This window comes from Nematolebias whitei, chromosome 7 (assembly GCF_014905685.2).
Source record: "Nematolebias whitei isolate Nwh7 chromosome 7, NemWhi1, whole genome shotgun sequence".
Taxonomy (NCBI): domain Eukaryota; kingdom Metazoa; phylum Chordata; class Actinopteri; order Cyprinodontiformes; family Rivulidae; genus Nematolebias; species Nematolebias whitei.
In genome coordinates, this window is record NC_056504.1 from 46,457,387 (window position 1) to 46,481,453 (window position 24,067).

At 39.4% G+C, this 24,067-nt stretch overlaps 1 protein-coding gene across 1 annotated transcript; it reads left to right on the forward strand.

Annotated features, from left to right (window-relative positions):
• The first annotated feature begins 3,465 nt into the window (after nucleotides 1-3,465).
• On the forward strand, nucleotides 3,466-9,460 carry rem1 (RAS (RAD and GEM)-like GTP-binding 1). Its single transcript, XM_037679674.1, has 4 exons — nucleotides 3,466-3,826; nucleotides 7,362-7,444; nucleotides 8,875-9,076; nucleotides 9,183-9,460. The coding sequence occupies exons 1-4, from the start codon at nucleotides 3,466-3,468 to the stop codon at nucleotides 9,458-9,460; spliced, it is 924 nt and encodes a 307-aa protein (XP_037535602.1).
• The last annotated feature ends 14,607 nt before the right edge of the window (nucleotides 9,461-24,067 follow it).

A 24,067-nucleotide genomic window follows, 5' to 3' on the forward strand; every position in this document is an offset into this window, starting at 1 on the left:
AATTTCATTCCACCTCACATACCACATGTGATGCGAACGACATGGCTCTGTGTGAAAATCTGTTGTTTTTTTTATATTTACCTGCTAAACAATACTTTTTCATCTTTTTTGACCTTTTTATTTTATTTATTTCCACATTTTAAAGTAAGGTGATGCCTTTTTCAACGGCTAACATTCTTAGAATTTAATTTTAAAACTTTAAAACAAATTACATGTTTTGTAATGACTTTAAAAGTCACCGTTTGCAGACCGAGTGGAAAAAAGAATGCACGTTTCATTTCATATTTTAAGATCAGTCTTCAAACTGAGTCGTTTCATTAAGATGAACTGAGTCTTTTTGGTCCAACAGGAAGTGATAATGTTCCCTAAAGCAACTCACCCTTCACACACACAGACACACACACACACCCTGCTCAGATATCTGTTTCTCCTTTGCCGTCTCCCTGACACACACACACACAGAGGGAGGCAGATAACTGTGATTCCACTGCTGAATTTTTAACGCTGTTGTGGAACCTTTGTTTTTTCCAGTTGGGTTTCTGTGGCACCGGGGTTCTGTTACACTCAGAGACCGGGTTCACTTCACTCCTTTTGTTTACACGGGCTGGACTGACACAGACTCTGCATGGCGTGTGTGAAGGTATGGTAAGTCCAATGCATTTTTCTACACAACTAGAGAAAACATATGGAACAACTTCTCTCAAAGTTAAATGTATTTTTAAAAAAAATCTATTTGTAGACTTTAAAATTTCATAGAAGAAATTAAAACTTTCATAAAAAAAAAAAAAATCATGAACTTTCTCTATATTTCAACAGAGCTGTATAATTCCACTGACGGTGTTTCCAAGTTAAATTAACTTTTTATTCTAACAAAGAAATCTCTTTTGATAAGTCTCTAATATTTTTTTATGTCATATGTTTGAAGATTTTATTTGTTTCCTGATTGAGTTCAATTAAAAGCAAACTATATCTGCCATGCCACAGCAAAAAGAGTGTTTTGGTTTATTGTGGAGGAAAAAAGCCAAACTTTTAAATTAAATCATCGATTTCGGATGATTCTGCCGGATTGTTTACATTTGGTTCGTGGCTTGGAGCTCTTGGTTGGTCTGGGCAGCTTTTATTACTGAAATTATTAATTAAAATACTGTAAAATCTGCTTTTAGGTTTATTTGTTGAGTTTGTATTGTTTTTTTTTTATAATTTAACATTTCCTTTTTACTTGGTTGTGTTGATTATTGGAATGGTTTGTTGTTGATTTCGCAAATAAAAAACAAAAAAACTTACATCTTTTATAAACCATAGACACTGGGTTATTTTTTATTGTAAAACTCAAATATGACTTTATTAAACAATACATCAAGAAGAAAAGTCTGAAATGAAAAATAAATAAAGTTGTAAAACAGGAGTCCAAACACAACCACAGCTGATAGAAAATTTACTGGTGGTGAATTAAAGCCAGCAAACAAATAACATAAACCAGACAGAATTTATAGTAAAAAATAAGTCAAGTAAATATTTGTTTGTCTGCAGCCCTGAATTTATAACTGTTCAAAGATGGATTTCAACAAAAAGTGCTCTAAATATCTGGACTGAGACCTTATTAATAAGAAAATGTATTACCTTATATTAGCTTTACATATAAATTTACCTCACTGAGGATTGCTCATTCAAAAAGAGTCAAGAAAAAAATCAAGTCCAGCAGTTTCATGTACAGCAACCCATGGCATTTAAAAAGTTAAAGATTAAAAACTATGAAACTACACATGCAACCATAAAACTATTCCAAAAGATGTATACAATAAGAATTTATAATAATTCAAAGTGCTTTTACAGCTTTTACCATTCAACTTTTTAAAACTAACTTTTTTCCAATGGGGAAGTGGTGGTGAAGAGGTTAGAGAAGGTGAGCCTGTGATTGGAAGGTCGCCGGTTCAACTCCCCAAAAAAACAACATCAAAATGTGGGTGGGAAAAGTGGAACACCTGTCTCCACCCTCATTTCCCCCACTCTGAACCCTTGAGCAAGGCCCTTAACCCCCACCATCTGCTTACCGGGGCGCACTAGCTGGCAGCTCTCTGCTCCACACAGAGGGCTGTGGTAGCTCGGTGGTCTGTGGTTGTGCCAGGAAGGACATCTGACATATAAACAATAGCCAAGTCTTCGTGTGACTTAGTCCATTGTGGTGACCCCCGAAGAAGGGAGCAGCTGAAAGATGAAGGAAAAAACAAAAAAACACTCATTTAACATTTTGGTCAGACACTTAAGTGTGTGGAAAACAAAAAGGCTAAATTAATTTGAATATGCAAGAAAATAAGTCTAAACAAAACAAAAATTAAAGCCAAATAAGACACACAAAGAAAAATTGGTCAGTTTCTTTCCGGGGGGTCACCACAGCGAGCAAGCTCATGAAAGATTTGACTGTTTTATGCCAGATGCCCTTCCTGACACAACCTGGGTTTGAACCCGCAACCTCAAGATTACAAAACCACATAGCTCCCGCAGCCCCACACACAAAGAAGCACAGAAGGCTTAAATTCACCGTTTCCCCCTCTTCTTAGCTTTGTTAGCTTTGTTTTCATTAGCAGACAAAAATGTGATTGTGTGCAGGTGAGCAGAAGTGTTAATTTCTTATGAGATTTTAACCATAAAAGCTACAAATAAATCATATGTCTCTTTAAATGCGCTGCTGTCTGACAGCTAAATACTATTTCATACATAGTCTGGTTGTGACTTGTGAGTGTCATGGCACGATCTGTTCCGGGACAACACAAAACAATAAGTAAATAAATCTGTACCGGAATCACAATCCATACGGTGCACCAGTACAGGGCGCTGAAGTGCTGCGCCCAGATTCTTCCTATCTCTTGTAATAAAGAGGACCTAACTGCGCATGTCCACCTTTTAACGAGAGGCTATGGACTAAGATTCTTGTGCCCCCAGGGGCCAGAAATATGTCACCAATCAGACTTGATTACATAACATATATTTCAAAATATTAGTGTTTTTTTATTTCATTTTTATTAAAAAAATTTAAGTCTTCATTGTAAAATGGTGAGTGGTTTGCGTGGTGGGGCGGCGTCCTAGCGCCCACTATTGACGAGCCGCTACTGCATGAAACAATGTCATATTTCTCTTATTTACAGCTCCGTTTAGCAGGACCCAAGCCACAAATCTTGAAGGTGTTTTTCAGGAGTGAGAAAGAAGCACCAAGTTTTAAACATTGTGCTTACCAGCAACTAAATCATGGCAATCACTTAAAACAGCACAGTTTTAAGTCTGACATTTGTCCCGAGGGTCAAACGGTTAGACCAATGTTTTGGAACAGGCAAGGGATTAACCTTCTACATTACTGCAATGAACGCTGATTGATTTGTGGACTGGTATTAAATATTCTGAACCAGAATATTTGTAATTTCATGTTTCCCCTTCAGGTCAATCCTGTCCTGATGATGTCACCATAGCAATATGACCCTCAACGCTCAGAGAGAGAAGGAGCTCCTGCGGCGGAGAGGCAGCACGCCAATTGCCCCACTCTTCAAGCAGCTATCTGGTCCTCGGGACCTTCGATACTCTGTGAGCAACCAGCCCAGCTCGGAGAGTTTTGGACCTACGCGCAGCCACCCTCCCTTGGGACAGTCAGCATCCTACCATCCTGGAGACAAGTCCTTCCACTACCGCGCCCAGTGGAGCTCAGACTCCGACGACGACTCGCAGAGCGAATCGGACTGTGTTTACAGGGTGGTGTTGCTAGGCGACCATGGTGTTGGAAAGACCAGCCTCGCAGGAATCTTTGCTGGAATCACAGAGAAAGACGAACAACCTGGAGGTGAGTTGTCCTCTGCGGGTACCGGTCATGACGGTTTGATGTTTTCACAAACTTTTTTCTTAACTGCTTCTACTTTATACAAGATCTTCAATTTATTGCAGTCCGTGGATGTTCCACTAAGCTCTGGTTTTCATCAGTCTTGACAGGATCCAACGTTCCCAGGATTATTCAGATTTAAAGCTCTGACAGGAAATGACAAGTATACACAGTGGAAACAATGACCGTGTTGAATAGTTTGCTACTTTTCCTTTGAGCATGTAGCTGCCTCAGCATCTTCTGGCTCCTTCTACAGTCACAGACTGATGTTGGGATTAGGTGCCTTTAGGGCCCATTCCACTTCTTTGTTTTCTAGTTGAAGGTATTGGTCATGACATCCGGTTTACATTTGGAGATTTAAAGAAATTTATTCAGATTCCGTATGTTTAGATTTTTCTTTCTAATCTTCCTCCATTGCTCAAAGATTTATATTACACTTTTTGTATGATACTTGTTTGTGGATTTTTACAGCATTTATTCATTTTGATGTACAGAAAACCATAGATTGGATCAGAAGAGACTATTTTTTTTTTCCTTTTTTCTTAACCTTTATTTCCCCAGCCTTAATCCCACTGAGTTTTAAAACATTTTTGCCAGGGAGTCCCAGCCAAGAGAGAAGCATACCGGTTCTACGTAAAAAAAACACAACTAAATAAAACAGACCAGTTCAAAACATTTATCAGTTCTCATCAGAGCAGTACAATCCCCAGCAGCTTTTATTAACAAGTTGTACATTTAGTACTCAAAATGATCTTTAATGCTACTTTTAAAATGATCCATCTTTGGCAGGTGGTCCAGTTTGAGATGTTTCCAAAACTTGCGTCAGGACAAGGGTGTGAATAATTTAAAGGCAGTTTGATCAGAAGCAGTTGTTTGAGGAACGGCACACATAATTTGTCCTTCTGACTAAATATGATGTATTCTGGTGGGTTTAGGACTCAAAAGAGAACATAAACAAGGTGGCAAATCATGTAATGTGGCCTCTTAAAAAAATGTACCCATTTTCCAACCTTTGTGCAAAGAAGTCCAACCAACATCACAAAAGCTGCAACCATTTAGAATCAGTTATAAGTCTTAATGCTGCGTGATGTGCTGCATCAAGCATTTTTAGTGAAGAACATTTTGCATATACTGTACGTAAAAAATATCTCTGTAGTCAAGTATTATTGAAATACTTTATGAACTATTTCTCACAAATACTCAAAATACTGATATTCAAAGCACAGATCACCACTGACTTTGCTGTGACACGGCAACCTGGCCTAGCCTGAATTGATTGATAAGCTCATGTCACGTGATCACGAACCCCTGGCCATCGATAGAAGGCATTGCCAGCATGCCATGTCTCTGGAGAGTGAGGGCAGTCATGGCCAACCCCTCACACCTGGGACAACACCTGTTCACCCTCAGGCCCTCTGGCAGGAGGAACAGGTGCCTGAAAAACAGGACAAAGACTCAAAAACAGTTTCTTTCCCTGGGTCATCGGGGCCTTGAACTCATAAAGTGTGTATGCTAAGGGTAAACAAAGTAAATATGTGTATTCCTTTTAAAGTCCTTTTACTATTCTCTGCTATATTCATCTATTCCCGTTTTATTATTGTACACTTCTACTGATGCAAAAAAGTTCAAGACCAAAACAACTGGACTTTATTTGTAACAGAAGACGTTTCGCTTCTCATCCGTGAAGCTTTCTCAGATGAGAAAGTAGTAGTTTCTTATCGCAGTAGGGGTTTCTTAACAAACCCCTACTGTGAGGTGTGATAGGTCAATCTGCAAATGTATGTATGTATGTATCTTACTTCAGCTTTGTAACTTGAACCCCACACTCTCTGTTCTTTGAATTGGAAAAGCTTCTCAGATGAGAAAGTAGTAGTTTCTTATCGCAGTAGGGGTTTCTTAACAAACCCCTACTGTGAGGTGTGATAGGTCAATCTGCAAATGTATGTACATATGTATCTTAACTCAGCTTTATAGCTCAAACCCCACACTCACTGTTCTTTGAATTGAGAAAGCTTCTCAAATGAGAAATGAAACATCTTCTGTTACAAATAAAGTCCAGTTGTTTTTGTCTTGAACTTTTTTGGATTTACCAAGTCCTGGACTGAGAATCTTCACCAGTGTGTTCCATTGATTGTTTTATTTTTTATTTATATGCATCGGTGGGAGAAGCACTGCATTCTCATCATAGACTGGATGTGCAATGACAACAAAGATTATATTCTATTCGATATTGGTTTTCATCCAATATGACGTGTTTTATGGGTTTAGTAGTTTTGTCGTCTATACAAAATTGTTGGCATTTTAGTGCTCTATGATCCACTTTAAATGTCTAAAGATCTGAAAAAGTTAAGTTAATTATTATTTTAACAGTTTCTGTCATGTTTAATAAGAGTGGAACCCAAGTGGAGACAGAAACTCAAAACACTCAGAGATAAAAATACATAAAGTCATTTAATGAACAAGAAAACAAAAGGCTGGCGGAGCAGCTTACTTACAAACAAAAACACTAGACGACTCGACGGAAATTATCATGAATGGTTTGGGAGCACAATGGAAACAAATGAGAAAAATGAGATGGGCTTTGAAGGGAAACGAGGGAGAACTGACTACACCTGGGGAGAGACAACGAGGAACAGGTGAAAGTGGGCGGGGCATGAGCTGAACTACAAGAACAACAAAATCACAGAAAACTACACAAATGGCACAAGACCAGTTTTTACATTCATGTTAAAAGTAAAGGAATGTTTCTGACATTAAACGATCACTGAACTACATTATCTGTGGAAAGTTATTAAAAAAAAGTCAGAATTTTATTTTATTTTATTTTTTTGCCATTGTTAAACAAAGATAATAGTTCATTAATGTGTGGCATGTCTAGTGGCATATTGTTAGAGATTTAAAAGTATCATATGATCAGCAAAAGTCTGGCTGCTTTAATAAAATATAGATGTAAAAACTTATTGATTTATATTTTAGTACAGTTCAGGAACTTAAACTACAGCCCTGTTCCTGAGCACAGTGAATGATCATGAAACATATGTTATTGGAACTTAAAAAGTTGTAAATAAATTTGTGTGCGTTATGTTTGTTTTGTGAATGCATGTGTAATTCTCTTTAAAAGGGTGAACTATGATGTCATAAACATTACATTAATAACATGCAATAAATTTACGTTGTCAAAAAAAACATTTTTATTTTGGGAATGCTTTGCTGAAATATCCTCCTGGGACAGAGTGACTGACATTTTTAGTTTCCAGATTTCTTAGCATTATCTACAATTTAAATTTTGAAATTCACATTGTTTGGATTTAGAAAGGTTTAGAACAAAGCTCAGCACTGATGAGACAAACAACAATATAAATGTGGACAAAACCCTCAAAGAACAAATTGTTAAAGGTCCAACATGAATCCATCATGCCTGACCCACAGCCTCACAGACAGGTCGACATGTCTGCAGAGATTCTTTCTAGTTTCTGATTTGTGTCTTTATTTATTACAGAGGACACGTATGAGCGGACGCTGACAGTGGACGGAGAGGAAACAACGCTGATTGTCATGGACACATGGGAAAACGACAAAATGGTACAATGCTTTGCATTTAATGTGCAGTTTATGATTCATAAGATGTCAAATCTGATTTAATGCCTGTTTGTATCATGTTAAGGTGTACATAAGAATGAATTTTATTGTTCTCTTGGGGGGGTAATGGTACACGTTCTTTGGTTGAGACAAATAAAATGGTGTTTCAGATCAGACTTGATGCAAAGTCCGAGGTATTAGAAAACTAAATAGAATTTCTCAATGTGAGCAAAATAATTAAATAAAAACTTGCTGAGTGCTAGTCTGTTATTCATACACGGGCAGTGCTTATCGTTAAACACTTGCTGACAAATTTCCCCGAGTTTTTAACTCCAGAGAGCATTTAAAGTGCACAGATTATGGTTCGTTTGTCCTTCCACACTTCCAGTTCTCTTGTTCCTGCTTCTGCTCACATCACCCAGACTGCAAAGATTTTCCACACAACTAGCAGGTTTTCAAGCTCCTGTGTATCTCAGCTTGTCATTCTTGCTTTGCTTTGATGTTGGGTGCTTTAGATAGTGTCTTTCTCAACACTTTTTGCCTTGGGAGTTATCAAAAAAGAAGTAAAAAAAAACATTCAATTCAATTCAATAATGCTTTATTAATCCCAGAGGGAAATTAAGTGTTGTAGCTCATCATCCTAGTTTCATTCAAGAGTTGTTGTAGATGCTGATAGCTGTGGGCAGGAAGTATCTCCTGCAGCGAATTCGAAGAATCCGGCCACAGATATCAATCCAGCTTGCTGTCAGATCTGGCGGGCCTCTCGTCGCCACGGACAAACAGCTGAAGGTGCCGGGGTGTGATCCCAGTCCTCCTGTTGTCATGAGCCGAGTTTCCCACCAGTTCCATGATCTTGGCGGTCATGTACTCGAGCACCGCTGCCAGGTTGACGGGAATTCATCCATGGCGCCTCCTTTTCATCTCATTTGGGATTTGGGCTGTAGCTGATGTATTTTAGCTTTTGAGATGTTAATTAGCTGCTCATGGTTGTTAACAAAACAAATCACCTTGTTGCCATGGTTACGCATCATAACAAATGCTCACAAGTTTAAAGCTTTCAGTAAAAATCCTTCCAGCTGCACAGCATCCGATACCCGAGGAAATAATCATCCGAAAAAAGCGATTTACATCCAGAAACAAGAAGAATTAAAGTTTTCAAAAGCAATAACTCAGATTGAAAGTACAAAGTAACATGCAGCCAACCTGAGCGGTGCAATTCTAGAACAATTCTCCCATGAGCCCTCCTCAAGATGAGATTGACTAATGTAATTTATTACGTGCGCTTGTCCCTGACATGACATGTACCATTATACCCCTAGTGTTAATGGTTTCCCAAATAAAGACATCTGAAGTTCAGATTTGAAAATTGATTGTTACAGTCTGATTTTTAAAAATCTAAGCTGTTCGTCTCTGCGGTTTTGTGTTAGGTGGAGGATGACCCCTCTTCTCTTGAAGACTGTCTGAAAGTGGGGAGCGCGTACGTCATCGTCTACTCTGTCACCGACCGCTCGAGCTTCGACTCTGCTGCTGAGCTCCGCATCACGCTGAGGCGCACTCGCCAGGCTGAAAACCTTCCCATCATCCTTGTGGGAAACAAGAGCGACTTGGTCCGTGCCAGAGAAGTCGCCGTGGAAGGTGGGGTCAAAGGTCACAGAGGGGCAGTCGTACACGCATGTAAAACAAAATGCTGATGGTTGAAGGATCGCGTGTTGTGCGTCATGTTTTGTTTTGTTTTTCCCAGAGGGCCGAGCGTGTGCCGTGGTGTTTGACTGCAAATTCATCGAGACGTCTGCGTCTCTGCAGCACAACGTGGCCGAGCTGTTCGAGGGCGTGGTGCGGCAGATCCGGCTCCGTCGGGACGGCAGCGAGGTCACAAAGCACAGGAGCTCCATCTACAAACGCAAAGAGAGTCTGACCAAGAAGGCTCGGCGCTTCCTGGACCGACTGGTGGCACGCAACAACCAGCGCATGGCGGTCAAAGTGCGCTCCAAGAGCTGCCACGACCTAGCTGTGCTTTGAAGACACACCTCCATCAGCAGTTTGATTTGTTTACGGTTCGTCTCGTTGTGATATTGTGGACAATAATGTCTGCCGTGTTTCTCACGATAAGACAAATATCAACGTCAGACAAATCCATCGGCAGCGAACAGAGAAAAGAGACAATGATCTCCACACTGTGACCAGTATGACCAGCTCAGTTCTCTTTAATTCCTTTTGGTGACAAACTTTTTCTTACTTTTCCTTATGAGCTAAACATAAAGGTTTAAACTGAATGTAAAAATTGTCACTGTTTGATTTTTAAGCTGTACATATGTGTGTGTCTATGGATTGATGGGGATTTTCCATCATTGAGTGTGTGGTTTTTGTTGTCTACTTTTGTCCTGATATTTGTTTTTGTTTGTTTTGATTTAACAAAACTTAAATCTGTATGTATACATATTTATGTAATAAATATGTATTTAATGTCAGTATTTTTATATAAGCAGCTCTAATTTGGTCTTTCAAAACTATTTATTTTACTCAACAACGATCTAAATAGTTGTTTTTTTTGCAGATTTTAAAATTTATTTTTTGTTTGAGGGCATTTCTGATATGACCAGTAGCTGTTTTTCTGTTTGTTTGTTTGTTTGTTTGTTTGTTTTTTATTCAAACACCAACACTGACTGAGCTCATTAGGACAAATTAAAACTTTGTCCCTTGCGGATTCCAAACAAAGAGAAAAGTTTAGAAACCTTGCATGCACTGTTTTTTTTTTTTTTTTTTTTTTTTTTAAGTTTATAGGATATTTTTTTTAACCATGCAACATTTTATTATTTATTAAAATAATTGTCTGATGTGTTTTGTTTAGTTGATCCTGATTTAATCTGTAATCAACTTTGACTCCACGAGTCAAACAGCTTCACATAAATACAACATCAGAACTCATGGATGTTTACTGTCGCCATGGTGATTTCCTCTCTGTTGGCCAGCAGTGTAGGAGATGCTGTTTACAGCCTCGTCGTCATGACAACGCAGTCCTCTGCCGACACCTCTGCCTGGTTGATGGAAAACAGGCTGAAGGGGTTGTCTGCTAACGGTGCTTCCCCTCTCACAGTTTAGTTTTCCAGCCAGCAGACTGACTGAACTCTTCTGTGAGCGACGGACCTGCTGGTCTAACTTTTAATAATACTCTGTGAGCTTCAACATTACTGACACTCGTTGTGCTCACTATGAGTAAAAATAAAGTTGCACCAACCGTTGTTTGAAATTGTTTTAAGAACTGTTATTCTAAATGCAAACAATCACATGCCAACATTTAAATGAAGTGGTTAAATTTGTTAATGTATATTTGTTTTTTTAGCATGACAGCATGCTTCTATATTGTGTACTAAGTACAGATGTAGTTTATGATGTGACAATGATGCTAAAACACTAAACTATAACAAACGGGTTTCCCTAGTTTATGGACAACAGCAGTGCAGAGCACTGAAACTGCCATACTGCCATCCATTATTTTTAACAGCTTCTTCCTTTTCAGGTTGCAGGGGTCACTGGTGCTCATATCCAGCAGTCACTGTGCGAGAGGCGGGGGACACCCTGGACATGTCTCCAGTCCATCACAGAGACACATAGAGACAAACAACCATTCACTCTCTCATCAGCCTAAAATGCATGTTTTTGGTCTGTGGGAGGAAACCGGAGTACCCGGATAAAACCCACACATACACGGAGAGAACATGCAAACTCCACCCAGAAAGGTCCCAGCCTTGGATTTGAACTGCCAACCTTCTCGTTAAGAGGCAACAGCTCTACCAACTGAGCCACCGTGCCACTGCCAAAATAAAAAAGCAATTCCATGAGTAGCACAACAATTAAATTTCTTTGCCAAATTCCCCAACCATAAATGTACAGTGGTCCCTTGTTTATTGCGGGGGATCCGTACCCTGAAGCTCCGCGATAAGTGAAAAACCACAAAGTAGAAATAGTACTAGAAGTAGTAAGAAGTATATTTTAGTATTTACATATATGTATGTAAATTAAGGCATTTTAATCTATAAATCTATTTTATCTTCTCTCCAATTTGGCTTCAGAAAACAACATAGCACAATGACTGCATCACTAAAGATTTATAATGATGTTGTTGAAGTTTTGGGTGCTAAAGATTACTGTGCTGCACTTTACTTCAACCCGTCCAAAGCCTTTGATACTGTAGATCATGACATCTTATGTCACAAGCTCTCATATGCTGGCTTCTCAGATCACACTGTTGGTTGGTTCTCAAACTAGCAGGTCGGAGGCAATGTGTTTGACATAACGGTACTTCATCTAGCTACCTAACTGTCAATAATGGTGTGCCACAAGGCTCAGTTTTAGGTCCCACTTTTTTTTTTTTTACAATTTATATAAATAATGTTGGTCTAAACAATCCTGACGCATCATTGCACATCTATGCCAACGGCACTTGTTGTTTATTGCCGAGCTAACACAGTTGCCAAGGTTTTCCAGCTTCTACAGTCTGCATTTGACATCATTCAGTCAGACTTGTTCCATCTCAAACTGGTGCTAAATGCTGATCAAATCAAAGGGATGTTGTTTTCCAACATAAAGTCGATGCCAGCAACTCTTCCATCTCATCCATGCATGGTGTTCCTATTGAGTTTGTAGATTCTTACAAATACTTGGAGATTTTGGTCGATGCACATCTCTCTTTTAAATCACATATTGAAAACTTGATTTAAAAAAACGAAATTAAAACTGGGTTTCTTTTACAGCAATAAATCTCGCTTAACTCTGAATGCCAGAAAACACCTTGTAACCGCTACCTTCCTACTGGCCATTGACTATGGTGACATTGGTCAGCAGCAAACTGGTTGATCCACTATGAGAAGGTGCTATTTATAAGATTCAGTTGAGTACAGCACCTCAGACTGAAGAAGACTTTCACATGAAAACAAAACATTTCTACAATTTTTGGGGGGTTTGTTTTTTTTGAACGTCCAGAGGACCGGACTTGACTTTTGTAGAATTTTCTACCTGGATTATTGAGCATGCATCAGGATATGGTGACATTATTTACATGAATGCTCCTAACAGCTCCTTGCAGATGTTGGCTGCTGTCTACCATGGGGCGCTAAGATTCACAACTGGTTGTAACTACCGTACCCGTCACTGTACCCTGTACTCCTTGGTCAGTTGGTCATCATTATCTACACGTAGGCTCTCACACTGGTTAATTTTCATCTATAAATCCCTATTTGGTCTGCTACCTTCTTATGTCTTCTCCCACATGTCACAGCGTCAGTGCAGTTACAACATGCACTCTCAGGACATCATTACCTGCAGCGTTCCCTCAGTGTGGGCTGAACTTGGCAAAAAGGCTTTTTCCTACTCTGCTCCTGCAACCTAGAACACCTTGCAACAGGAAATGAAGTTGACCACCTTGATTTCTTTAAGGGATTTTAAACATTTGATAATGTCAATAGAAAAATCAAAGCAAATATTTTTTGTTTTGAATATTTCACCCTGTTTTACGGCACCCTGGTTTATTGTTTTGTACACTACTTTTATTTTTACTACTTTTTTTTACTGTAGTTGTTGATATTGTCTATTGTTTTGTTGGCTGTACTTTATATGTTCTGTCTGTAACAGGTACCTCTTTTAAATGAGTCCTCGTGGCTCAATGAGACTAGTCTGTATCAATAAAGGTTGAATGAATGAAGTTAATCCCTTCCCACACTCTTACAATATTCTAAATAATATTTCTAAATTCTAAATGCTCTAAAAGAGCACATAATGTCATGATTTCAGCTCCCTGCCTCATATGTGCAACTGCACTCTGCGTTCTCGGCCACGCCCACTTCTCCACAGCAGAACGGAGATCACAGAGGAGGAAGGAGGATGGAGGAGGAGCTGCAGGAGGACGTTTCTCCTGCAGTATGGGCTGCACAAAGGTGCAGCAGGTGCTAAATAATTTAAAATAATTCATTTTAAACAAAAATCTCATGCCGGTCGTGCAGCTCATCCATCGATCAGCCAGTTGTGTGTCATGTCCAATCTTATTTGGAAAAAACCGTGATGAGCGAATCCGTGCTAAACGAACCGTGAAGTAGCGAGGGACTACTGTACTACAAAATACAATTAAATATTTAATTATGGCAAAAATGAATATTTCTGCTTTTTGTTGGAGAAAAATATTCTCGGTTTATCTCACTTACAAAAAAGGAACGACACTCGACAGCAGAAGATTTTCAACTTACTTGAAAAGGTCAGATTTTCAGGACAGGTCACACAGATATACAGGAAGTGCACGCATGAAGACCAGTCATGAGAATCTGTCACGAGCCATGTGTGAAGCTTGTTTTTGTGCTCTTATCAGTTCAGCCGAGCTCACGGACTCAGAGATGTCCTTGAAGCGACAGCACGTTGCAGCCTCACCCAGCTCCTCATCCAACTAACCCCAAACATATGGTTCATGGGCAGAGTTAGCGTTCTCAGCCATAATAGTTAAAAACATCCAACAAAATTCCCCAACAATTTTCTTTCATCTGCATTCATTTAACTTTTTCCAAATTAATAATGGCCCCTTCATGGCTCCATCACTGCCCCCACCCTCTGGAGCCCAGTGCCCCAACAGCTTTGTGCCTGCTCTGATCTCGTCACTTTTAAGAAATAACTCAAAACCCACCTGTTTAAAATTGTTTTTATTGTTTAAATTTGCCCTTTTTTAAATGTTTCATTGTGTTTTTATGTGTTGTGATGCATTGATGACTTTATATTTCTTTTAACTCACGTAAAGCGTCGTTGAGTATTTAGAAAAAGCGCTATACAAATAAAATGTATTATTATTACTATTCATTCACATTTTTTTGTTTCCATTTGCAACCATCTGAATTTTTAAAAATATAATTATTTATTTGAAAATCCACTATAAAATATTAAAAACAAAGCAATAATTATATATAGGGAACAATGGGAGTTAACTTAAAAGAAATGATAACTGAATGCTTTAAAGATAAGTATTTACATGAATAAAAATAAATTAACTTCTTAACAAAATATTTGCCATTTCACCTCTGATAGAATATTGATGCGAACTCAACGGTGTTCAGCTGAGTGCAAAAGAAAGAAAACGTGCACGTTATTGTTGTACGTTAAAATGAAGTTGAGTGATAGAGTTAAATACAATTTCGATTAAATTGGCAAATCAGCTGGATGTCGTTTGTTGTATGGGAATTAAATGTACATACTTAATTTAAATATACTTTTGTTGTATTTTTGCCATTTACATTTGTTTAAAAGTAAACTAATTCATTTATTTTTTATCTTGAATTATGCCGTTCCATAAAACTTAAACATTTAGTTTTGTAATTTAGATGTTGACATTCAGTTCAAAGATAAAAATTTTTAGCCTTGCTGTGAAATAAAGTGAGAGTCTCAAAAAGTTACCAAAATAAAGTTGAGCTGCTGTGAAACAACATGAGCAGTTGTTTATCTTGTGCCGTCAGGCCGGCTGCGTGTCCCACATTTGACTGATCCAATTTCCCTATCTGTTTATTGATCAGACATGTTGGTGACACACGTGTACAGCGCGTACACGTACACACACAGATGGACATGGTGTTGTTTCGCAGGGACAGTAGATGGAGGAGGAGTGCTGAGCATTGATTTGATGAGGGTAATGGAAAGAATTCCTGACTCTGCTCAACCCAGTGACACACACACACACACACACACACACACACACACAGCCACAGATTGATGTGTAAACATCCCCTCAGTGAGAGGAGGACCAGAGTCAAAGCTGTGAGTTCAGCTCCCTCCTGAATTTGTTAAGAATAGAAGCATCAGTAAAGAAAATGGTTCATCGTCAGAGTTTCTTCGGACTTTAAGGTGTGAAATTAGTCCAGATCAATCGTATTTTTAAACGATTACTAGACTTTCAGGCTTTTCGTGGTCTTGTTGCAATTAGGTGCGGATCAAAAAGAGCCAAGTGCAAATTTAAATAGAAGTAATTGAAAGTTTTATTTTAGTTTTTCAGCTTCATTTACTTTTTAATCAAACTCTGGTTTTTTTTTTTTTTTTTTAGGCTGAATTCCATTTTTTACCTCCTACCTTTGCTCATACACCGAATGTACAGGTAACGTTAGGGCCTGCGTGTTTGTTGATGTACTTTCGTCTTTACAAGAGTCAAAGTTTGTCTCTGGTCAGCCATTATCACAAGGTCAACACAGTCTGCCATCTTCGATGTTCAGCATCACTTCCTCGTTTGTTCGTTATCACCAAGTTATCATAAATGCACAGAAACAAGTTTTAGATAAACACATGAATACTTTTCAGTCCATTTGTTTTCACGTTTGTCGTTCTTGGCTTGAATTCAAAAACCCAGCGTGAACTCGAGCCGGACGACGTTAATCCTCTGCATGGCCCAAATGAGATGACTTGTTGGGAAAGTGCGAGCCTTAACCCTTCCTACACAGCCATTGCTTTAAATCTTCACACGAGAGGGGCCGACATTTTCCACCATGTTGCTTGTTGAGACTGACCAAAGGCAGCTTCCTGAGTTATACAGTTTCCACAGGAAGTCCGGAGCAGAAGTTCATTTCTGCAACTAAGAAATGACCCATTTGCATCCTCTGGCAGACCTTCTTTTGGAAAACAGTTTTAAAAAGTTGCATTCTGCTGATCTTCCTCCAGTCTCTTAATGTGGAATCTTCTCACAGGTTTGTGCATTGGTTTATTCCAGGAGCCTAATATTCCTGAAACCCATGTGTTAAGGTGCCAAATGGCAGAGTTTAGTGCACTTAAAAAAAAATTAGCCTTTACCGGTAGTCACCTTAGCCTTAGCGCCTACCTGGTAACACCTTAGCCTTTATAGATAGTCTGGTCTTCTTTGAGCCTTAAAGGAATAGTCTGGTCATTTTTCAAATGACATTCTGGCTAATAGTAATCCATAACTGGTGCCTTATCCACCATGACGTCAGTCATTTAATACAAAGAAAAAAAAGAAGTTTTCATCCAGGCTAATAGCTAGCCCGTTTCATTGTTTTTCAATCTTGTGAAATCATTTTTCTCAAAAATGTCATATGGGTGTGAGAGACTGCCCCATTAGTTAATAAACATTTATACTAGGGATGCACGATATTATCGGCATGGTATCGGTATCGGCCAATATTAGCGATAAAGTTAAATATCTGACATCGGCCATTGCTTCAAAATAACTCACCAATATAAAATGCACTGGTTTTATATATATATATATATATATATATATATATATATATATATATATATACAGTGAACCCTCGCTATAACGCGGTTCACCTTTCACGGTCTCGCTGCTTCACGGATTTGCATCGTGCTTTGTGTTCTGCATTCTGATTGGCTAAACAGTCTCTCCAGTACAGTAGTTATTTGTAAAAAAAACGTCTACACAGTACTTTTATTTGTTAAACAAATGCTTGAGCCTGTAAAAAGGTTTTGTTCTTTGGTTTGAATGTATTATGGAGTATTTCATTGTATAATAATTGTAAAAAAATAAATAAAGGTTACTTCACGGATTTCGCCTATCACGGGTTCTTTTTGGAACGTAATCCCCGTGAAAAACGAGGGCTCACTGTAATATTATATATATTTAGTGTAACATAATTTTCAGCCCACTTTTTGGCATCTACATTTGGTAGCAGGCCAAATTGACAAAGACCATGCAGAATAATGTTGTATTTTAATTCTACAGCAGAGAAAGCTATGTAGTTTCTGTAAGTAGGTCTGGAGGGGGGGGATCTGTATTGATATCGGTTATCGGCCAAAAATCCAGTATCGTGCATCCCTAATTTATACTTATGACACAACTTTTTTCTGCTTGTTGCTGCTTTCTTAACCAAACATCCTCTGTGTTCTGACTTGACGACGTGTGCTGATCAAGTGGACTGATAGGCTCAGCAGCCTTGGCACTGTTGGCAAAATAAATACGGTCCATGCTCGGCACACGTATATTAGGGTTGTGGTTCAGTTGAGGAAACGGCAACAAACTGAACAAATTGAGTTGTGTTAAAGTGTAGAGGTTTAATATTAGCTAATGGTGGTGTTCTTTGGCAGCACGGTGGATCAGGTGGTAGAGCTGCTGCCTCTCAGCAAGAAAGTCGCAGGATCGAAGCCCAGCCGGGGGCATTTCTGGGTGGAATTTGCATGTTCTATCCGTGCATGTGTGGGTTTTCTCCCACAGACCAAAAACTTGCATGTTAGGTTGATTGGTAACTTTAAATTGTCCCTAGCTGAGAGAGAGTGAATGTTGATTTGTCTCGTTTGTCTCTATGTGTCCTTGTGATGGACTGGAGACCTGTCCAGGGTGTCCCCTGCCTCTCGCACAGTGACTGCTGGATATGGGCACCAGTAACCCCCCCGAACCAAAAAGGAAGAAGTGTGTAAATATCATGGATGGATGGATGGATGGTGGTGTTCTTTCACATGCTGACTTTGAAAAATAATTGTTCCATGAGCCTGAACAAGAGCGGTATACGGCACACTCGCCAAATCAACAACAAACAAGTCAACAAACTATTATACAGCAATGGCCCAGACAAGAGGACCTTGTATAACCTTTGACCTTGATTTGTGACCTTGACACCTAGAACTGAGGTGATGAAAAGACTGCACAGTACGGTGGAACAAATGTGCATCAAGTTCCATCAAATGATCTAGAGTGGTTCAGAAGTTATGGGACGAGAAAAGAACTTGCCTTAACTTTGACCTTGATTTGTGACCTTGACATTTGAGTTGGGGGGTGATTAAAAAGTGTGACACTCCATCTGATGATGATGCATATGTGTTTTTTGAAGTTTTGTTAACTTATGTTGGGCAGGACAGGAGAGTTTACAGACATACGAATGAATGTACAGACTGAAGGACAGGCCTTTCGATGGGCGTGTAAAAAACAATATAAAATACTGTACGCCCTCATTTGGCTACCCATTAGCTTAACCTTTTCTTTATGGTTTGTATGCTCTGACTGATGTCAATGCTGATAAGGTACAAGCTAATGATAATAGAACAACTTCAATAATTACCAGACTGTCCTGTTTTACGTTGAGCATCTGTGTTTTTGTTGTCCCTGTGATGAACTGGTGACCCCTTTAAGGTGTATTCCTCCTGGAATCAACTCCATCCCACATCTGGAATCAAGAAAAAATGTACAGAATGAATAAATAACCACAAACTGACACCTCAACAAACAGTGATCTCTTAAACCCGCATCCTGTCTAATTGGTGAGCTGTAAACAAACCTGAGGATGAGAGAAGAGTCTTCCTGCGCTGCCTCTTCCCATCGTTTCTGACTTGAACATTGCTCTTAAAAGCATTTCAGACATTTCAACCCCTCTGAGGTGAGTTTGATTTACAGATGCAGCGCAGGCAAACAGACCCTGTTTATGTAAAGAGTCTTTCTTCTGTTGGTCTCTGACGCTGGTTCTTTCAGACTTCAGTCATGCTGCCTCTTTTCTAGTCATCAGACTCAAACATCTAAACTGGGAGCAGTTTCAATGCGAGACTCTGACCCCCCCTGCTGGGTCTGCTTGCCATCTTCTCACATTTTCTCATCAACTCTTTATATTTCTTTCTTTCTGGTCTCTTGTTTTTTCTCCATCACATTCCCTCCCTCATTTTGTATTTTTTTATTTTTGTGTCTTACTTCTACATTTGACTCATGAACACGTGAACATGCTAAATTAAACAGAACAAAGAGAACATCAGCTGTGCAAACTCCATGCAGAATGCATGCTGTCATCCAGGGCATGGTAAATAAAATAAAAAAACGGTTAATAACAAAAACAACTGGACTCTTATTCTGCAGCTGAAGACGTTTTGCTTCAGATATGGGAGGCTTTATCTATAAAAAAAACTAAACTGAAATCTGCCGCTGGGTTCAAACCTGTCACCTTCTTGCAGTGAGGCGACAGCTCCAACCGCTGCTGCACCTGCCCACAGGACAAAATCTATTTGAACCGATCTGTAGACACAAATCTGAAATCTAGAACACAGACATTCAAAAAAAGAACTGCTTCTGGTGTTCTCATGACCTGCTCGACCTTTACTGCAGCTGCTAACTGTTTCATTGTCCTTTATTTCTACGTTAAAATAAACAACAAAAATTGTGTTACCGTCCAAATGTGTCGTACTTATTGTTCATCAGTTGTTGTTTTTTACCCCAATTAAGTACATTTTTACAGAATAATATGATATCTCACAAAGAGCTTCTGCTGAATGAACACTCCATGGACTCTTTTCATATCTTATTTTGTCAGAAATGAAAAAAAAAAAAAAAAAATCAAGATTTATTATAAAGTTGCAAGTTTACAACTAAATGCATGGTTGTGTTAAGATGACAAGATAAATGCTGTCAGTGCAATTTCCTTTACCACAAAACTTGGTGGTAAAATGGGTTAAATGCAGAGAACTGGCCCAAACCTACATGGCAGCACCTGTGACGCCAAGAGTTAAGAGCAGGTGTACATCCCATAATTACTCCATGAGAAGCTCATCAAATTATGTCTACCGGGAAGTTTCAGAGCACTTCATGCTTCCTGCTGCTGACCAACTTTATGGAGATGCAGATTTCATTTTCCAACAGGAGTGCCAAAGCTACCAGTATATCTGGTTGGTACTCCCTGTTCTTAACTGGCCAGCAAACTCACCTGACCTTAACCCCGTAGAAAATCTATGTGGTATTGTGAAGAGGAAGATGTGATACTCCAAACCCAACAATTCAGAAGAGCTGAAGGCCACTATCAGAGCAACCTGGGCTCTCAGAACACCTGAGCAGAGCCACAGACTGGTGGACTCCATGCCACGCTGCATTGATGCAGTAATCCAGGCAAAAGGAGCAACAACTAAGTACTGAGTACCTTTCAACATTTCTAAAAATCCTTTTTTTATTGGTCTTAAGTAATATTCTAACTTTCTAAGACACTGAATTTGGGATTTTCATTAGTTGTCAGTTGTAATCATCAACATTAAAATAAATAAACATTTGAAATATATCAGTGTAATGAATGACTATAAAATACAAGTTTTCCTTTTTGAATGGAATTACTGAAGTAAATAAACTTTCTCATGATATTCTTATTTTACGACCAGCACCATGTGCACAGATATGAGCACAATCACCTCGCAAAAACAAAGTATTTCCTCAGTTCAGTAAAGTTCAGTCAGGTCCTCTGAACAGTTTCTTTTTATTGTTTAAACGTTTCGTCCTTCATCCAAAGGACTTCATCAGTCTGAGGAGCCACAACAAATGTTTCAACAAAAACAAAAAGAAACCATCCAAAGGATCTGACTGAACTTTGTTCGATTTTCTACCTGGATTATTGCGCATGAACTTTGATGTTTTGAATCGCTTTGGCTATGGCTGCCTCAGAGGAGTCGACGGGGGAGAGGGTGGACTCCAGAAACCATCTTATCATCATCAAACTAGTTGGTGCACTATGTGAGTGTGCTGCATGTGGGACTGAGTTTGTTGTGGCTCCTCGGACTGATGAAGTCCTTTGGATGAAAGACAAAACATTTGAACAAAAAAAAGAAAATGTCCAGAGGACCTGACTGAACTTTGTTGGATTTATTTCCTGGATTATTGAGCATGAACGTTGATATTTCCTCAGTTCTTGTAACAAACTTCAACCTGAGAGATGAGCTAAGCAGCCTCGCCAGTTTTACAAAACATTATAATCCAGGTTTATTTTATTATTTCAGCTTCAGTTTTACCAGGAAACATAAAGAGATGAAAACTGATGTGAAAGATTGATGTGATAAAACAAAATATATTTATTTATTGTATTTTAAATGCGCACAGATTTAATCAGATTTGCTATTTAAATTATGAGGATTTGTGCTTTGTTTATTTTTGTTTTCACTTTGCACACAACTTAGGTGACGGTTTAATAATTTAAACTTTATTTGTCTTGAATCTTTCTGGGCTAAAAATTAAACTTGGTATTGATTCTCCTGTGAGTCATTAGTCTCCAGTTTGGACTTTATCCCACCTCAGAAAAACATTAACGCCGAGCACAGAAGTACGTTATTGAAAGACAACACAGAATCACATCTTTGTTCACTTATTAATTTTTATTTTTTATCTATATCTTCTTTCAGCTGCTCCTTTCTTCAGGGGCCTCCACAGCAAACTGTTGCATGAAGACTTGGTGATTGTTTTTACGCCGGACGTCCTTCCTGACTCAACCACAGACCAGAGAGCTACCACAGCCCTCTGTGTGGAGCAGAGAGCTGCCATCTGGGGTGCCCAGGCAGAGCAGATGGTGGAGGTTAAGAGCCTTGCTCAAGGGCCCAGAGTAGGACAAACTAGGGTGGAGACAGTTGTGGGTGTTTCACCTTTCCCACTCACATTCCGGGGAGTCAAACCAGCGACCTTCTGCTCACAGGCTCACCTTCTCTAATCTCTGTGCCATCGCTCCCCTAAATAATTAATTTTCTTAATAATTATTATTAATTATATAATTGTGCAAGAAATGCCAGCGGTCATTGTGTCAGCGCATGTAACAGAAATGAATTGTAACAAAAATTGTTACATCTCCATTTAAAACACAAGAAAATTTTCTGTATGCTCCAAAAATAAAAGTTCAACAGAACAGAAAAGTGTCTGTTGCTGTAATATTTTAAGATTGTTGACTATTGATTATTGAAAAGTCCAGGTCTTGACGGCATAGGGGGTCATATTCTTAAAAACGGTGACCTGCAGCTGACAAACATTTTTTGTTTCCTTTTCAATATGTCTCTCCAAAGGCAGCACGGTGGTGCAGTTGGCAGAGCTGCTGCTGCTCAGAGAGCAGGTTACTCTAGTTCAAATCCCGGTCTGGGGGATTTTCTGGGTGGAGTTTGCATGTTCTCTCCGTGCATGTGTGGTTTTTGTCCGGGTACTCCAGTTTCCTCCCGCAGACTAAAAACATGCATGTTAGGCTGATTGGTAACTGAATTGTCTCTAGGTGTGAGAGAGTGAATGGTTGTTTGTTTCGTTTGTCTCTCTGTATCCCTGTGATGGACTGGAGACCTGTCCAGGGTGTCCCCCGCCTCTCGCGTAGTGATGGCTGGACATGGGCACCAGTGACCCCAGTGACCCCCCAAAAAGGAAGAAGCGGGTAAAAGATAATGGATGGCTTGATGGATGGATGTCTCTCCAAACACAGCCCTGGAAAGACTGTTGTTGGTCCAATCCCAAAAAACAAGACTGCTCAGTCCCTGAACGACTTCAGGCCTGTTGCCCTGACTTCATTAGTTATGAAGTCATTGAAAAAACTGGTTTGGAGGGTCCTTTTGCCAAAAGTTGAAGATCATTTGAACCCACTTCAATTTGCTTGTCATTATTTGTGCTGCTTGGGGTGGCTGCATGTTGGAGTAGCTCTGTTACACTCATTATGAGTTATTGCTTTTGAAAACTTTAATTCCTCTTTTTCTGGACGTAAGTCACTTTTCTCTGGTGATTATTTACTCTGGTATCAGATGCTGCGCAGCTGGAAGGATTTTTACTGAAATCTTTCTACTTTTGGGCATTTGTCATGATGCGTAACTATGGCAACAAGGTGTTTTTAACAACCAGGAGCAGCAGATTAACATCTCAAAAGTTCAAATACCTCAACTACAGCCCCAAATCCCACATGAGTTGAAAAGGAGGTGTGTGGATGAATTCCCGTCAACCTGGCAGCGGTGCTCGAGTGTCTAACTGCCGAGATCCTGGAACTGGTGGGAAACTTGGCTCCCCTGGCACCTTCAGCTGTCTGTCCATGGCGACGAGGAGCTTGGCAGACTGCTGAGAGGAGTGACCATCGCTCAAGGAGTAATTCTGCTCGGCATTCGGGCAGTCCTGCTGCCCAGGAGGACCGAGGGGCCCGCCGGATCTGACAGCAAGCTGGATCTGGGTGGATGTATCGATATCTGTGGCCAGATTATTTGGATTCACAGCAGGAGATCCTTCCTGCCCACAGCTTTCAGCATCTAACAACTTTTGAATGAAAACATGATGATGAGCTACGACAACACTTAATTTCCCTCTGGGATTAATAAAGTATTTCTGAATTTGAATTAACGTAGAGGAGTGGAGGACGCAACAGGAACTCTTAAATTATTTTATGGTCTCCACTCTGGCCTCGTCTGTTGGCTTGTGGCCTTTTTAACTGTTCAATTCCAGCAAGTGAGGATCAACGGGGTTCTCTCTGATGTCCTTTTGTCCTCTACCGGTTCCCCTCAGAGCTGCATTCTTTCACCCCTTTTATTCATTTCAAACCATTGTTGCAGCCAGTTCCCACAGCATCACATTTTAAAGTTTGCCAACTCTGTCATCCCGTCCCTTCTCAGCAGTAATGACCCAGACCCTGGGCCTGTGGTCGGGGACTTCACTGAATGGACTGAGACTTTGTAAAGTTAAATGTTTCTAAGACAAAGGAGATGGTTTTTGATTTTAGAAAAGACTCTTGGGTTTCCACTCCTGTGGTCATTAACACTGAACCAATATAAATATCTGGGAACTGTTCTTGATGACAAACTGACCTTTGACCCCTATGTGAACTCACTTTGTAAGAAGAACCACCAGAGAATGTATTTTTATTTATAAACTCTGTGGGTTATATGTTGATTGTATTTTTATGAGAA